General features: G+C 40.6%; 1 protein-coding gene and 1 long non-coding RNA gene across 4 annotated transcripts in view; one reads left to right on the plus strand and one right to left on the minus strand.

Moving 5' to 3' along the window:
• The window catches only part of USP13 (ubiquitin specific peptidase 13), a 118,463-nt gene that overhangs the window by 25,806 nt on the left and 74,459 nt on the right, over positions 1–18,198 (plus strand). For all 3 annotated transcript variants that reach the window (XR_014262746.1, XM_082458954.1, XM_082458955.1), the window contains exons 3-4: positions 3,890–3,950; positions 12,929–13,050. Coding sequence is in view for 2 of the 3 variants with exons in the window: in XM_082458954.1 (XP_082315080.1) it covers positions 3,890–3,950; positions 12,929–13,050 (183 nt within the window). In the remaining variant the exon portion in view is untranslated. The remainder of the gene's footprint in view (positions 1–3,889; positions 3,951–12,928; positions 13,051–18,198) is intronic.
• On the minus strand, positions 9,112–18,193 carry LOC309659379. The gene is made up of 3 exons (XR_014262761.1): positions 14,890–18,193; positions 13,263–13,504; positions 9,112–9,670 (listed from the first exon to the last, which is right to left on the minus strand). It is a non-coding gene; the product is annotated as an uncharacterized lncRNA (long non-coding RNA).

Genomic DNA, 18,198 nt, shown 5'->3' on the forward strand with positions numbered 1-18,198 from the left:
TTGTAATTTTCAGTAAAGGAGCTTTTATTTTTGTTAGATTTTTTTAAGGTACCCTATAATTTTTGTAACTATTGTTACTGCTTTTTTATCTTTTCATGTATTTTAATTAGTTATCCATGTCGTTTGGAGATATTATTAATTTTCAAATATTGATTTTATATTTAGCAATACTGTTCAATTTTCACTTTAGTCCTAATAGTTTGTAGACTATCTTGGATCTTCTGTATAGTCAACGCTGATTTGAAGTTCCTCTGATCTCTCACCCCAGCCTACCTAATATGTTCTCTGTTTAAGTTCTGGACAAAGGAGAGATCCCCAAATTGGACAGTGGGGAGAGTAGGAGGAAGAGGAGGAAGAAAGACCAGCAGGTCAGATAGGTTATAAACTGAATGATTAGCTTTACAGTAATCTAACCTTGGCCTAATACTATATGATTTACATTCACTACTCCTGTTAGGTGGGACATAACAATTCTGATAAAGTTTGCTTTGTATCATCTGTCTTAGTGTAAAGTGATGAAGTTTTAGGAAACTGAGGGAAAAAAGATAAAACTGAGGCCCAGAGACTTGAAATAACTTGCTCAGGGTCGCAAAGCTAGCGGCAGAATTACAGAATGCAGTTAGCTCTGCCTCTGAAATTTTAAGTTAAATATTTCACTCTCTGACCACAACCCTCTCTCATTTTAGCTCTTTCACTTATTTATTTCTATTTTGATCTGTTTCACCCGCTTCTCAGGATCCATGACTTTAAACATTCTCCTGTCACCAGTACCCTCAACTGACCCTCCCCTTGTCTTGCCTCCTTACTGTCCTTCAGAACCCCAGCCAGCCCATCATCAGTATCATCCTCTGCTTCCATGCATGCACCGCTAGGTATCCTGCACACACTGCCATGGGGTTTGGGACCATGTCAAATTCCTGGCCTTCTCCCTTCTGCTGGGCCCTCTTCACTGCCCAGCAAATCTAGCCCGTTCCCCCTCCCACTCCAAACTTTGGATGCTTTCTGCAAGACTTTACCTGTCATTCTCAGAAAACGATCGGACTTGTACTTTCCAGAGGAAACAGGGACCCCTGAACAGGAATTCCCTGAGCTCCTGCCTCGCCTCCTGGGAACTCATCCACAGTGGTTCCACTTTCGTTTCCTCCCATCTCAGCACACCTCACATGTTTCCACACATCTCAGAGAGAAGCTGTGTTCTTTCTGTCCTTGTGGTCCCTTTCCTCCTGCCTCGGAACCTTCATTAACTCCACTCCCTCTTACACCTCCAACATCTCCCTCTTCTGGATTTCTTCTCCCACCTTAAAAAAGAGCACAACACAGAACTGTAATTTGAGTCCTCCTTCAGTCACCCCATCCTTCAATGAAAGCTTTAAAGCTTTTCTGTTTTCACCATCTTCACTACACCCTCTAGAATTCAAGACGGCTTGAATTCTAGAGACTTAGACCTCCTTTGGACTCTGCTTTCATTCCATGGCAGGTTGGTGACCAAGTCCAGTTATCTGGGCCTCCCAAACAGCTTGGAAGTCCGTCCTGTCCTCTTCATCCCTCCTGTTCTTGTCTGAGTGCTCATTATGCCTTAAAAGGGCTAGTGCTGTAGCTTCCTGACTAATCTTCCTTCCTTCATACTTGCCGCCTTCAATCCCACCCAGTCTGCATGCTGCACCCAGAGCGATCTTTTCAAGTGCATATACCTATGCATCTGTGACACGCTGAAGCTTATTAAATCTCGTATGTCTTTCTCTTTGTTGCAGGATGAAGTCCAAACTCTTTTGCATGTGATTACAAGGCCTCCCATGATCTGACCCCTGGAACCTTTCTAACCCTCCCTCTTATTCCACCAGCTCTGTGCTCTAGACATAGCAAACCACTTCTCCTTTCTGGAACACATCATGATTTCAGGCCTTTGTACGTGCTGTTATCTTTTTGGGGGGATGCCCTACTTCTACCCCCCATTCCTTTTTTACCTGTTGTATTCCCTGTGGTCAGCGTATCCATATATCTATCCATCATCCACCCACCCATCCATTATCCATCCATCCGTCCATCCATTCATCCATCCATCCATCCATCCATCCATCCATCCATCCATCCACCATCCATTCATCATCCATCCATCCATCCATCCATCCAACCAACCAACACATATTTACAGAGCAGCTGCTATATGCCAGGACTGCTGCTCTTCTTACCTCACCAGCCCTGCCCATCCCCTCCATCCCCAGAAGAACTATCATTTCTTCCTTCTGATACGATCCTCACCTCTCTTAACACTCACCAGAATCCGTTCTGTGCTCTTTGTTTGCATCATGTTCCCCTCCTATTGCCGGTGAGCTCCTCAGGGGTTGGAGCGTGTCTTCACTCACTTTGCAGCCTGAGCTCCAGCACAGAGCCTGACAGTCACGTCTGCTGACTGAGGAGTTCCAGTTTCTCAAACCCTGTCAATTTCTAGTGGTGACTGATGCAGGGACAGAGATGATGGTCTTTTGAAGGAAGACCTGGTAGTTGTGGGGTTTTTTTTCCTGAAAGGAAGTGGATCTAATCCGAGTCTGAGGTGTGACTGTCTCATCTGGGGAGAGCCTCATGGTCCAGCAGGTCTCCCTGCAGCTCCTCGTCTCCTTTCTCCCCTCACTGTCACGCAGGAGTGGAGGGAACATTGAGGTTGGAACAAGTGAAAGGATGCCGTAAACTTCCATAGAGAGATTGCAAGTGACCTCCAGGATTGGTAAATGTGGATGGTTAAATATGCCTTTGGTGCAGGTTTTATCTCATCCTTTTTGAGGCAGGCAAGTGGAGGGGAGAGGAACAGAGGCTTTGAGATCTTGGAGGAGACGGATTCTAAGAGCGATGACGCGAATGTGGCATTAGTATTTGGAGAGACATGATTTTGAGCTAAAGGTTCAATAATTTTGTATTCCTGAGATGCGAACTATAAACTTAAAGTAGAAGCTGTAAAAACTTATTGTGAGAATCACAAAGATGAGTCCACTTTCAATGCGGAATAATAAAATGTGGGAAAGGAGACTTAAGACTGATAGGAGGGCAAACTAAAGCAGCAGCAGGGCCTTGGTGCTGCGATAACATGTGGCTGCTTGAAAAGATGCTGGGGTTTGACCCACACTGCGGTGTGTTAGAAACGTGCTCTTTTCTAATAACAGGAAGAACACGCAGTGTGGAAATAAGAGTTTTGGCCATTGAAACAAACATTTTAATAGTCCTATTTGAGAGTAAAATTTCTTGTGCAAGTATCAGAAGGGTAATGAATGACTTCTTTTGCATAACCACTTGGTAGACGTTTATTTCATTGCTGCTGGGGACTTCCACCAGAGGTAGAGAATACATGGAGCTTAGGACGGCAAACAGCCATCAGCTGGGGCTCCAAAACTGTTTAGGGCAGTTAGATTGAGGCTTATTATGACCAGAATATCAGTGACTCTTTATTAATATTTATGAACTCTTTCAACAGTAGTGGTTGTGCACACCTAGGACCAAGCACAGGGAGCCCAGTGGGTAGCAGGGGAACAAGAGCCTCCCTCCTGGAGCTACCATTTCTCCAGAGTAGCTCCAGTCAGGGCATGGGCTCCAGCCTCTCGGGAGCCTGTGCTGATTTGAAGTTGAAGTGTCCACTTCACCTTGACCCTGGTTTCACTTCCCTTTCCAGAGGTGCTTTCTTGATAATTTGGTGAACACATAATCAGGTAGAACAGTAGCATTGCCCTTCACCTACCTTCGTGGACCTGGGTCAAGTTCCTGTTTACCCTGGAATCTCTAGTCCGGGTTGAATATTTCCTCTTGGCCTTTTATAAAAACTAGGAACCTCTGAGATTTTACCCCCACCCCCAATCATCTGTTGCATAGGCTGAATTTTAACAATCTCTTGTTCTCTTTTCAGAAGGTAAGAGGGGCATCTGGTGGAGCTTTACCCAAAAGGAGGAATTCCAAGATTTTTTTAGGTAATGTAAATAGTTATCAATAGTGTGCCTGGATTTTCTGTGTGTGTGTATGTGTGTGCATGTGCATGTTTGATTTGGAATCATAGGTTGTTTATTGCTCTACCATTTAAGGATGAGAAGAACCAGTTTAACTCGAGATGATCTGTCTCCACTTTGTGTTTACCTGGTGGTGAAGAATGTTTATAGCACTCTTGTTGGGTTAGTGTTCTGAAGCAATTATTCTAATAGTGACTGGAGAGAAATTGTGATTCTGTTTCTGGCCTCCTTTTTCACTGCCTTTAAAGAAGAGATAGTTGTTTTTTTTTTTAGTATTAGCCAAACTACAGACTTCATTTGTATTTCACTATTTTTTTCTACTAATGTCATTTTTTTTTTGTTGTTCCAGGATCCCATGTTGTATTTGGTTGTCATGTTTCCTTAATCCTGTGTAATCTGTGATAGTTCCTCAGACTTTTTTTGTCTTTAATAATTGTGACACTTTTGAAGAGTGCTGGCCAGTTGTTTTGTGGACTGTACCTCAATTTGGGTTTATCATGTTACTTCATGATAAGCCTGAGGAAGTGCATTTTTGGCAAGAATACCACACAGGTGATGGGCCCTTCTCAGGGCCTGATATCAGGGGGCACATGGAGCTGAGCGGTCTTCACACTGGTGATGTTAACCTTGATTGCTTGGTCAGGTAGTGTCTGCTGGGTTTCTCCACTATGAGATTACAGTATAATTAATAAATGTTTCGGGAGTGATACTTGGAGACTATACTAATACTTGTTTTTCCTTAAAGTTTTGCCTACTAATTTTATCATCCATTAGCGGATCTCACCTGTAACAGTGATCACTGTGGTGTTTGCTTAATAGTGCTTTTCTGTTTCCCTCATTCAGAAGAGCCAGTTTTTCTCATGCAAATACATACTGGCTTCTATATCATGTACTCATGATCATATTTCTCTTTTAATTTAATTAATTTTTATTGCCATATAGTTGCTCTACAATATTGTGTTAGTTTCCACTGTACAGCAAAGTGATCATATTTCATATTAAACTTCTGATATGGTTTTCCCAGGAGAAAAAGTGGTTTGATAATTTTTGACCAAGCAAGTTTGTATCTCTAAACGCCTAGGATTATTGTTTGGAAGGAATTTCAAAATTGTTTGCATACTGTAATTTCATTTGGTAAAGAAAATTTATACACACATATACATATGTGTGTATGTATGTGTATCTATATGTGTGTACACATACGTATGTGTATGTGTGTATATCTGTATGTACGTACATATATGTATATGTATGTGTATATATATGTATGTGTGTACACACATACCCATATACATATATAACTGAGAGTCTAGTAGAGTCTGACAAAATGTACTCTCCAAATTGTTAATAGTAACTCTTTCTTGGTGGTGAAATTGAGGTGATTTTAGTTTTCTTTTTTTTGCTTATCTGTATTTAAATTCTTTTTCTGTAATAAAAAGACACATTAATTATTTGACAAGCAAAGCCATTGGAAACAGTCTTGGAGCTGAGTTTCCTTCCCACTTGGATTCTCTGTTACCCTGCACTGGGCCCACCCTTGCTGTCTTCGCTCCTGATTTTCAGCCCATGGTTTTCTTAGTGAGGCTTATCTGCAGTTGGTTTTTCCACACAGGCCAATCTTTCCCACTGCTTGTCATGGCTTTGGACCACAACCCAGATTAACCAACTAGACTCAAAGCAGCTTAGAATGAGCCAGAAAGCTGAAATGATTGAGTGCATTCTGATGTTTTGGTTATAAGCCCTCGGCTCCCTTCCACAAGTAGAGATAATTGACTTCTTCTGAATTAAATGACATTGGCATGGCATTCTTGAATGTGGAAATAATTGAATATTTTGACCTACATTGTTATTTTTCTTTATTTTCTTTGGTTGAATAAAGAAGTTAGCTGACCTCTTATCCTTTAACCTTTGTGTCTTTTTTTTTTTTTTAAATAAATGAGCTGCTTTTCTTTTCTTTTTTAATTAATTAATTTTTTGGCTGCGTTAGGTCTCTGTTGCTGCCCTCGGGCTTTCTCTATTTGCGGAGAGTGGGGGCTACTCTTTGTTGCGGTGCGTGGGCTTCTCATTGCGGCGGCTTCTCTTGTTGCAGAGCATGGGCTCTAGGCGCACAGGCTTCAGTAGTTGTGGCACGCCGGCTCAGTAGTTGTGCCTCGCGGGCTCTAGAGCGCAGGCTCAGTAGTTGCGGCTCACGGGCTTAGTTGCTCCACGGCATGTGGGATCTTCCCAGACCAGGGAATCAAACCCATGTCCCCTGTATTGGCAGGTGGATTCTTAACCACTGTGCCACCAGGGAAGTCCCTAACCTTTGTGTCTTTTACTCAAAAGACCTTGCAGTTTGATTTCTCTAGTGATCATACTGGTGGTAGCAGATATTGTCAAGTAATTGTTTTAAAAATTAATCCAAAGGTAAGCACTGAGGTTTTGTGCTTCATACTGTGTGGACCCCTCCATTGCTTCCTGGGAGAACTAGCCCACCCTTTCATTTCAGTTGGACTTTTTCTATACCTGCTCTCTGTGTTCTCTCAACATTTCATGTCTTAGAAAGCCACAGGATCTGCCTAAAACTCACAGCCCAGCAAAAATGTTCTATTTGGACTGTACCACTTTTTAAAAAGTTTAAATTTGAATGGCATTGGCACTCTGGGGCTTGTCCTAGGCCCCAGTTCTCTCTATTGTTTTATACTCAGATGCATCACTAATTTATATTAGTAAGGATTAAGTTTTGCAAGCTCTGATTTATACCCCCTCGTAGCTCCCAGTAGCAGGCACTTTTCTCTTGCCACACTGATCACAGCTCTGTTTTCAAGGTGGTATGGCCTGTAAATTAATTTCAGTGAAGGACTGTATTAGAACTACCCTGATTTATGTAATTGGAAATGTAAAATATTGGTGAATTTTAATAAGGTAGATGTTTATTTCTCTCATTTCATGTAGAGGATGTTGGGAAGCAGCAAATCCAGGCTGATGTGATGGCCTCATGTTCATCAGGATCTAGGTTCTTCCCATATTTCTACTTCACCTTCTATCCTGTCCTGTAATTTCTAACCTCATGGTCACTTCATGGTCCAAAAATGGCTACTGGGACTCCAGCCATCACATCCCCTTTCTGGAAGGCAGGGAAGACAAAGGGGAAAGGACAAAAAAAAAAATCTAATCTCCCAGGGGATTCAACTTCTTTTTGTCAGCCTTCTCATAGATCCCCATGCAACATTTTAGTTTACACCTCTCTGGTCAGAACTTGGTCACATGGCTATGCTGTGTGCTGCACAGGAGGCTGGAAAGTAAAGTCTCTTAACTGAATAAAGTGTGTTACTAAGGAAGAAAGGGAGAATGAATACTGCGAGGCAGCTAGTAGCCTCTGCCACAGTTTCCTTCCCTAAAAGGGACATTGGGTTGTCTCTTCATGAAGAGGAGGAGAACTCTCTTGTAGCCTCTTTGTTTCTTTGACTACAAAGTACCTTTTCATTGCTATTGAAATGTAGTTATGATGACCCTTTATCCCCTTCACAAAACACATGCAGATGACTAATGCTTTTTCCTGGATAGAAGCTTTTTATCCCCTTTTACTTAATGACTTTGTGACTAATTCCTTTTCATTGGTTCAGCAGTGATATTGAAACCATTGAATCATTTAGTTGTGACCTTCAGTATTGATTTTATAAGGGAAACCGAGGCCATTAGCTGGTGCTGAATTGCTTACTCAAGTCTCCTGAGCCTCATTCTGCCCCTGCATTCAAGGCACTCTTCCTCCTGATTACCTTGAAAGTCATCTAAGTGAAACCCCAGTTAAGGGATCCTTCCCTCAGGTCTAGCTTTTGCTGGTAATTTTTTTTTAGAATCAACAATGACATTTCTTGTAATTTTTGAATCATAGAAATTTTATGCTTCTTTTAGGATTTAGGATTTTTAAAATATTCTTTGAATACATAGCACATGGACAAAGCTTAAAATTGAAAAGTTATAAGAGCTTCCATAATGAAAAGTAAGTTTTCCTCTCTCCCTTCCCTGTCTCCCAGCCACTTAGTTACTCTGCCCAGAGACAAATAATATTTTCTGCCTGTACATCCTTATATATGTTGCGTATTCTTCCAGCAATAGTCTAGACATATACCATGCTTTTAGACTTTTTTCCTGTAGGCCATGGGGAGCCATTAACACTTTGTTTCCCAAAACTGTGTCCTGAGGCACTCCTGGTTGCCTCAACTAACTCACCGGTAAATCACAGGATATTTTAACTCTTCAAGGGAACACAGTGATGCTTGAACATTGCATGAGAGATTAGCTTGATGTAGTCTCGCTACTAGAGTATCCTATACTCCTTTCAGTGACTTCATGTCTTTGTGAAGCTATTTTTTTTTTTAGTGGTTTCTGTGGTAAAAGGCAAGTACCATGTGAAAATAAATGTGGAATGGGAAATAAGGGAGACAGCGTCTGGTCTGATTCAAAGAGAAGTTCTGCAGTGCCTCACAGGTATACACGTCCCCTTAGTAAGGAATTACGGTTATTTAAGAGTGAAATAAAACATTCATTTCCTTTCAATTTATGTGTATTGTCTTTTCAAATGGTTCCTAACTTATTAGAACATAAATACTTAATAAGTTGTTTGGACCGAACTACTAAATAAAAAGAACTATCAGGCATTTCTTTTGGCTTAGGGCCAATTCTTGGTATTGTGCAAGAATTGCTGGGATGCTAAAGGGTGCTGTGAACTGGGAAAGTGTGGGTAGCTCTGCAATAACGTTTTTAAGCTAGAAAGGGACACTATTAGGCTGTCTTTGACAAAGATAATTTACAACGATATGAAAGATTGTAAATTTTGGGAGTAGGCTGATAGAAAACTTACTGTTTTATGAGATGGAAGGAGAGAAGCGGGGATGGAAGGGAGTCCGGGATCTTCAAAGAAATACCCCAGGACTTGTGATGTGATTCTGGCCTAATCTCATATATTCTATACATTAAAGCTACAAATGTGTGTAGTTGTGTAAAGACCTGCTAATGAATTTAATTAAAAATACCATATCTTTGGTATGTCATAAAAGTGTTAAATGTAAATTGATGACTAATAAGGACCTGCTGTATAAAAAAATAAATAAAATAAAATTCAAAAATTCAAAAAAAAAAAGTGTTAAATGTTCACATTTTTATTGACTCCCCTACCGGCACCCCCAACTTTCACAAACAGGAGTAAATGAGTCAGTTCTTCCATGTCTGAAGACTGGGATGTCGAAGAGCTACTGCTAAACCTCAGAGAGCTTACATTCCACATTTTTGTCTTTAGCCTTGGCATTCATACTTGATGAAGAACAGGTTGAAAACAGAACATCTGTGGAAAGTTCCAGGAATGGGCCTGTTCAGAAAACTCATCTGTGCCTATAATGACCAGAAGTTTCAAGTAAACTCAATTTTGCTGTTTCCATCTGAAGCAGGTCATTAAGAACAGGGTCGGTGTTCAAGGAGCTGCCTCCGTACCTTCTCGTGAGGGCGAGCGGTTGGTCCGATTTCACAGCACTGGTGCAGCAGACTGCTCACCTCCAGCACACAAATTAACGCCAATACAGTCAGGCCGAGAGCACTCTGAGCCGGGCTTCACTGCCCTAGTTTGATTTAGGGATCCTTTCCTCCGCTGTGCTGCTTCATAGTTACTTCTTGGAATGGCTGTGGTCCCAGCCACTTCTCTCAGGTATCTGAGCAGATCAGTAAGTAGAGTTAAAGAAGAGGTATTTAAAAAAAGCTTTTTTTATCTTTGAAAAAGGTCCCATCCAGGTATTGCCAGTTAATAGTCCCCGTGGAAAGTAGCTGCTGGGAGAGGTTGGGGGTACTCGTACTGCTGGTCCCTAGGCTATGGTTACTCTGTAGTTTCCTCAACTAGATGTTTTGGGATGGTGAGACTCTAATTAGAGAAATTTGGAAATTGTAGATTTACATTTAGGATTGTGGGGTCACATATATGCAGGAGAAACCTTAGCTTTGTCCCTTAGATTCAGAGTGTAGGTTACCTCTGCTGACTTTCCCCTAAATTGGATTAAGGTTTTTGGGAAAGATCATGGTCCCCTTCCATCCCACTGAATTAAAAATAAAAATAAAAGTAAACTATAAGTGTAAGGAAGCCCAACAAAGCTATGCCTTTTCGCACGACAGTAGTCTTGCTTTTTTAAACACACATCAGTTACCAATTAAAAACACCCAAAAACTGTAACAGCCCTTTGGATGCTTTTGCTTTGCTGTTGTCCTTAAACATGCTGGTATTCTTAACTTCCTAAAGTCTCCTTTCCCAGATGTTTACTGAGTGTGTGCTGTGTGCTGGGCATTGTGCGGGGTCTAGGGATTTAGAAGGTGAATAAGACCCACTTCCTGCGCTTAGAGCTTACAGTCTAGAAGCATTTGAAGTTCATATCTTCTCCACACTCAGATCACATAGAAGATCCCCCATGATATCCTGGTCCTCCTGAAACTGACTTCAGGATTGTTTTGGAGCTGGGCAACCAAGGGGAAGGGAGGTCACTTGTGCTTTTGTTAGTTGTCAGGAGCGTAGAGAAGAGATGACAGTGATGGCGAGGGTGATGGTAGGGGTGATGGCAGCTGTCTGTGGAGCCCCTAACACCTACCAGATCCTAACTGGGTTCCTTAAAACCTTATCTTCTTTAATCCTCTCAACAATCTTAGGGGGTAGATAATATTATCCATAGCCTACTCATGAGGAAAATGAACTTGGAAAGAACTTGCCCAGGCTTCTGTAGCTGGTCAATGTCAGGGTGGGATTTTTTTTTTTTTGACCTTAGTTTATCATTGTTTTGGGCCAGGTAAGATTTGAATTAGCATTAAGTGCAGATGTCTTCTCTGGAAAAAAGACATTTAGATAATGTGTTATATGAGCTGACTGTCTACACAAAACCAAACGATTTATACTTTGGTTACTTAAAATCATTAAGTAACCAAATATAATAAACACAATATAATAAAGAAAAATTTAAGAATAAAGTTCATCCATTCATTCTTTTCTTTCTGTTTTTTTTGGCCGTGCTCTGCTGCTTGGGGGATCTTAGTTCCCTGACTAGGGATTGAACCTGCACCCTCGGCGGTGAAAGCGTGGAGTCCTAACCACTGGACCGCCATGGAATTCCCCATTCATTATTTTCATTTGTTCAGATTTCCTTTGGATTTTTGTCTATGAACATAACTACTACAAAGTTGTCTTTTCAGTGAAGGTGAATTTTGTATTTTTAGCATTAACATGGCATAAACATTTCCATGTTTCTACACAGTCTAAAAAAATATCACTTAAGTAATATTCTGGTGGGTTCAACACCATTCCTTTTTTTTTTTTTTTTTTTTAAATATTTGACTGAGCCGGGTCTTAGTTGCGGCATGTAGGGTTTTTAGTTGTGGCATTCGAACTCTTGGTTGTGGCGTGTGGGATCTAGTTCCCTGACGAGGGATCAAACCTGGGCCCCCTGCATTGGGAGTGTGGAGTCTTAGACACTGGACCATCAGGGAAGTCCCAACATCATTCTCATTGAACACTTAGGTTCTAATTTTTAAAAATTACAGGTATTGGGGCATTCAGATTTTTATAACATAGAATGTCTGTCTTTGAGCCATTTTCTTTAAATAAATGCCTGTAGTTCTTAAACTCTTAGACTCTTCTTTAACATTGCTTTTTGTCAAAATAACCTCTTATGGCTATCTAACAGTGTTGTTTGTTTATTATGGCATTTCTGATTCTTATTATTTAGAATCTTTTATCAAAATGTGTAGACTGCATTTTAGCTGTATCTCATTTTCCGCTTAAAACTGCTCTCCCTTTGAGAATTTAAGAGCAGAACTGTACATAAAAAGATTCCAGGTTGAGGCATACAACAAGGTAGTAACAGAATCTAGATCCTTTGGTTCTCAGCTGGCACTTCATCTAGTAAAATAACTTTCTCCTGTTTATAGAGCCCATATTTGTGTACCTGTTTGTGTGTGGGTTTGTGTGTGGGTTTGTGTGTGTGTGTGTGTAAGTAGAAGATGGCTCGAGAGCTGTTTGTCACCATAGTTCCAGATGTCTAAATATACAAACATGATCTGGGATTCTGGTATCCATGTGAATACAAGGCTGAAATGTCCATGTAAATATTGTGACAGGACATTTCCTTGAGCCTTTGCCTGACCTTTCCCAGAGATGAGCCAAGTAAGGAGGTGATGACTTGTTAGATAACAGGCCAGACTTCCTTACTGAAAATTCTCCACCACCTGAGGACAACAGGACCACTTATATTACGGGGTTTCCCCCTCTGGCTTACTATGCAGTATTTCCACAACTCTTAGCAGGGAGGGAGAGGATGGGGGAGATAGAGACAGAGGGAGGGAAATTGAGATTTTATTTTAAAATAATTGTTACCATTTATTGGCAACCTGTTATGTGCCAGGTCTCTTGTTTACAATTTCTTATTTATTCTCCATATAAACTGTGTGAGATAAGTGTTATCTCCATTCTACAAATGAGGCCTGTGACTTGCCCGAAGAAACATTAAACTTTGGACCCGGAGTTGAACCTAGGTTTATCTATTCTCAAACCCATGTACTTTCTTCTGTTGTGTGGTAAGAAACATTCCAACCCATTCTTGTGAAATCAGGAGTCAGGTACCCGACAAATCGTAATGACCAGGCTATTCCTTTAAACATCTCTAAGAATTGAACATCTAGCACAAATGTCTATTTTAACTGTAAAGCTTTATGATATGACTTAGTCTTCTTTATACATCTGTCCCTTGAAGATAAGTGTGTATAACTTAGGAAGGATGGAAAGGCCTCCTATCCCTGGGGCAGATGGATGGCCGAATTGTAAATGCTGCGCCCTTGGTTTGTCAGCCCTGTGGATATCTGGCTTTCCCAGTGAGTGCTGCCTTGGTGTGGAATATTCTTTCTTCACTTCTTGTTCTTTGTTTTTGTTTTCTCCTCAGATCTAGATACTGATGACGATTTAAATAGCGACGATTATGAATATGAAGATGAAGCCAAACTTGTTATATTCCCAGACCACTATGAAATAGCACTACCAAATATTGAGGAGTTACCAGCCCTGGTCAGTGAGTGTGCACGGCTGCTAGCTAGATGCGCGTGACTCTCTGTGTCAGGTGTGTGTGCGTGTGCAGTGTGTGTGCGCTGGGCGGTGGGGAAGGCGGGGTGAGTGAGAGAGGAGGAGAAGGAGGAGAGGGAACAGAATCGCTTCTCCTCCGCGAAGAGGGCCTCGCAGGGCTCCCTTTCAGTAACGCTGGGCCGTGTACCCTCCGCTGCCTGTTACTTCCAGCGCTGTTTGGGCTTCACTGCTCACTGGCCGGCCTGCTCCAGGTGGGCTGGCTTCTTCCCACCTGTGAATCACAGTCTGGTGCTTAGATTTTCAAATTGTGCCCCCGAGATGTGCAGGGACTGCTGGAGAGGGGCTGCCTTCTGATCAGAGGGACGCCTAAAATTTTTGTCTCTTCTGCATGTTGGCCTTCCAGGTAAAATTTTGTTTGGGAAACATAAAAGAGTTCCACCTAGAAACAACAGCAACACGATTATGAAAATAACCCAATATTTACAAATCTCAGGTCTCCAGGAGCTCTGTGATAATGTGTTCCTTTGAGGATGAAGACTGCTTTCTAGGTTTTAGAATTTAGGTTTAGCGGTGAGTTCTTTTCCCTTTCCTTCCCTTCTTTTTTGTGGAGCAACTTTTATCTTCCTGAACAACTTAAAGCTGGTGGCGGTGGTGTAAGGAAGTCAGGCTCCGTTTTACTTTGATTCTCGAATCCTGTGGGGACCCAGACCATTTTCCTGCTCTTCCCTCATTTCCTGTATTGTCTCTGCCGCTCCATCCTTTCCTATGTTCCCTTTCTTTTCTTTTCCTCTTTTCTACTCGGTTGCATCCTGACTTCTCAGAGCCTGGCTGCAGATAGCAGAGTTAGACATTCCAGTTCATTTTTTCCCCTCCTCAAGCTTTGCTAGAACCAAAGCCAGGTCTTTAGGTCCCTGATTCTTTCAGATGCTGTGTGACTCTGTCTACAGTCCCCTGCTCATGTGCCCCTGCCAAGAGGGGACATTTGTGCTTGGGATTCCCATGTCATTAGGGACCAGGTTGCCACCATTCTGCCTCTTTTGCCTCTGATCTACTTTATACCTAAACATAAGACCATAGAATTGAAAAATTTGTGTATTAAGCTACCGTAGCTCTTTGCTCTAATTATTTGATATAGCATATCTTTTTTAGTACCAAATGCATACGTTTTAGCAATGTGTACAGAATTAAATTACCTCTGCTTACTCCAATTCCCTGTGTCACTCATGTGGCTGTGATCAAGGACAAAATATATGATGGACAAAATGGTCTTAGCCCGTGCCATTACTTGATATTATATACTAAAGCTTATATCTGTATACAACTGAGAGTTCTCACTGCCCTTGTTTAATATAACTCTTGAGTTATATCTGCTGTCAAAAAAGAAGCAGCACATTGTGAATGAATGTCATGAGAAATGATTTTTCTCTCACTCCCTTATGAAGAAAAAGTCGTTATGTGAGAAAAGTTAATGAGAGCCTTTAAGTACTTTTCATTATTCCTATATTTAGAACATAATCCTAAGTGTGAACACTTTTATAGAAAAGTGAAGTGTCATAGAAATCCATATCCAGCAATATATATTACAATTTTTAATACAGAGTCTTTTAGAATTAAGAAATACTTTAAGAATTAAAAAAAAGAGAATTGTTTGGAAGTTGAGGTGGGGAGATAGAAGGAAAAGCCTGATTTATCTGATGGTAACTGGTAAGATTTATCTATATAACAGAAGCTAGTTACTATAATTTCTTTTCATGCTTTTGCTACATTCTTGGTGTTTGATAATTCTCTTTTTCAGCTTTTAAATAACAAAAATATTGAACTCACCCAACCAGGTGACTCTTCGTCATCTCTTGAGTTTCTCAGCACAAAAAAAAGAAATCAGTTCCAAATAGGTACTCTGTAGATTCTACCAGAAAGTTAAACTACCTCTTAGTGTTACAGGGGTCACAGAGACATAGTGTTTGGGACTCAGTAGGGATCTTAGAGCCTGAAATCTAATGCCTCATTTTAGAGTCAGGAACTCAAGCCTTGGTGTGCTTGTAATTGGTTAGCAACTAGCTCCCTGGGAACAAAGCCCTGCATTGTAATGTTTGCTGATTTCCATGGTGTAAATACTCCCATTTCAGGCTAACATGTCACCGAATGCAGTGTTGGGAAGAGATGTGTAGTAGGACACCCTCACAGAGTTTTCACCGTTCGCGTAACGTGGATGTACGTGACCTCAAGGGCATATAGATTAGTTATTAAGATAGAGTAACACAACTAGGGAGTGAAGAGTTTTGAATATTTGTTACCTTTTAAAAATATATTTAATTGTGAGCTTATAGAATTTAATTTTTAATAATGGCTGTGTTTAACAACCCTCTTGCAGAATTTCTTAAAATTTAATGTCTGTAAGCCAGTTTGAGCCAATTCCAGAACACCCCTGTACTTGAGATAATTCACAGTATAATTATAGGATAATGGATCCTGACCTTCATCTATGATCCATAAAAAGGGCCTCTAAGTGATTTTAGGTGGTATTCTGAAAACACAAGGTCAGTGTTTTATAACGTCCTAGACGATTAAGGAAATTTTGTTGAGTGTCACCAGGAAGGATATTCAGAGAAAAGACAGAATGTTATATTCTTATTATATCACTGTGCATTGCAAACTAGAACACTTAAAAAAGACCTAATAGGGTGGAGAAGATTCAGAGGAGGACAGGGAAGGGATCGAGGTAGTCAGTGAAACAACAAAGAGGTTGTAACAGAACAGACTGAAAAGGTTAGGATGTGTAGCCAGAAGTTCTAAGGCAGCATGGCCCAAACCCATAAAATCAGGAAGAGGCTCATGGTGAACTCAACCTTGTTTTCTAGGGGCATTACTGGAAGGGCGTGGGAGATGAATTTTGATACTTGAAAGGCTAATTATATAACATTTCTTGTGGGAGATGAATGGGAATATTTTTTAAAAGGTTTAGAGAAGGGCAAGATAGGGGAAGGGGGAATTAAGAGGCACAAACTACTAGGTATAAAATAAATAAAATACAAGGATATAATGCACAGCACAGGGAATATAACCAATATTTTATAATAACTCTAAATGGAGTATAAGCTATAAAAATATCAGATTACTATGTTGTACACCTGAAACTAATATAACATTGTAAATCAAGTAAAAAACTTCTATCAAATAAACACTTCCCCCCCAAAAAAAAGAGGTTTAAATATATTTATGAATGCCTGATTGCCTGATTTGTAATGGAGTATAAGCTTTTTGAGGGCAGGGACCTTTTCCTTTTCCTGACTGTGGGTAGCCCGGTGTAGTCAATTGGTAGTGTTTAGTATAACCTTGGAGAGTTTTAAGCTGGAGAAGGATGGGATCTAATGTTCACAGCAGATCACTGGCTGCCAGGCAGAGAAAAGGGAGCAAGAGTGGGAGAAAGGAGATCGTAAGGAGGCTGCTGTGTGGTCATTCGGGTGAGCTGGGACGATGGCTGAGCAAGGATGGGTATGGCCGAAATCAAGAAGAGGTAGACTGCAAATAGATTTTGGATGTAGGACTGATAGGAATTGCTCAGAGCCTGGGTGGGGGTGGGAGTGGGATGGCAGCTGAGGGAACTTCCTCCATTGTCTCTATTTTTTTTTTTCCTTGTAGCTTATTTTATTTTATTGGAGTATAGTTGCTTTACAATGTTCTGTTAGTTTCTGCTGTCCAGCAAAGTGAATCAGTTGTACGTGTATATATATCCACTCTTTTTTAGATTTCCTTCCCATTTAGGTTACCACAGAGCATGTCTCTTAATCCATTCTGGGGTCCGTTGTCAGTGCTACCCAGAGGAAAACATTCTTTATGAAGTTCAGCTAATTGTACAGGACGCTAGTGATGTAGAATACAGATTTTTGTTAAAAATTGTTTTTCAAACAATTCAATGGCTTTTATTATATTCAGAGTTGGGCATCCGTCACAACTATCTCATTTCCCTCTAGTCTCTGGCAATCACTAATGTACTTTCTGTCTCTGTGGATTTGCCTATTCTGGACATTCCATACAAAAGGAATCATACAATACATGGTTCTCTGTGGTGGGCTTTTTTTTTTACTTAGCATATATTTTCAAGATCCATCCATGTTGTAGCATGTATCACTACTTCATTCCTTTTTATTGCTGAATAACATTTCATTGTATCAAAATACAATATTTTATCCATTTATCGTTAATGGGCATTTGGGTCATTTCTACTTTTGGCTGTTATAAATAATGCTTCTATGAACATTTATGTATAAGTTTTTGCGTGGACACGTATTTCTTTTTATCTTGGGTGTATACCTAGGATTGGAATTGCTGGGTCATATGGTAACTCTGTTTAACCATTTGAGGACCTGCCAAATTATTTTCCAAAGTGGCTGCACCATTTTACATTCTCATCAGAATATGTTTTTAAAGAGAGTTAGAAATCGCTTTATAGCATTAAGCAAGTAGCGAATGTGGCGAGAGGCATATATCCAGAATCAGTGGGGTTTGGGAGAAAGCAGAGAGTCCGCCCTCCCCTATGGTCAGTTGGTGCCAAGCCGGACATCACAGATTTGCTCATGATGTGGGCTGATCTGACACAGAGACATCCAGGCATGTCCCCATCCAGTGTCACATTTGCACTAGATTAAGAAATGGAGCCATGCTGCTTGCATTTCATTCAAGTGCCCTTGACCACATATCATTGTGTGACGAGTTGAGGATATCGGTTGTCTGGGTGTATATTTGTTAGGAGTAAAACACACCACTTGGGTAAATCCTAGGCATTCCTGTTGCTAATTTCACCCTTGTAAATTGTTCACCTTATACTTTTCACTCCACTTGCTAAGAGGTAGCAATGGTTAAATCTGACTCTTATGCTTGGGTTTACAAACTGGATTTGGTTCTTTGCTATCTTGTGTCATTGTTACTATTGCAAACTCCAGGCCAGGATAAAACCTAGCTAGACCCCGGGGAGAATGTGCTGGAGTCAGGAAACTAGCATCTTGCTCTCATGGTAACTGAGCTCTTTGAATTTTCTTGAATTAAGCTGTATTTATTAATAAACTTTAAAATTCATTTTATAGAAGTTGCTGTTCTCTCAAGCTGTTTTAATATATCACATCTATATTTGTCTTA

The sequence above is a fragment of the Balaenoptera physalus genome (genome assembly GCF_965194825.1).
Source record: "Balaenoptera physalus genome assembly, chromosome: 4".
Taxonomy (NCBI): Eukaryota; Metazoa; Chordata; class Mammalia; order Artiodactyla; family Balaenopteridae; genus Balaenoptera; species Balaenoptera physalus.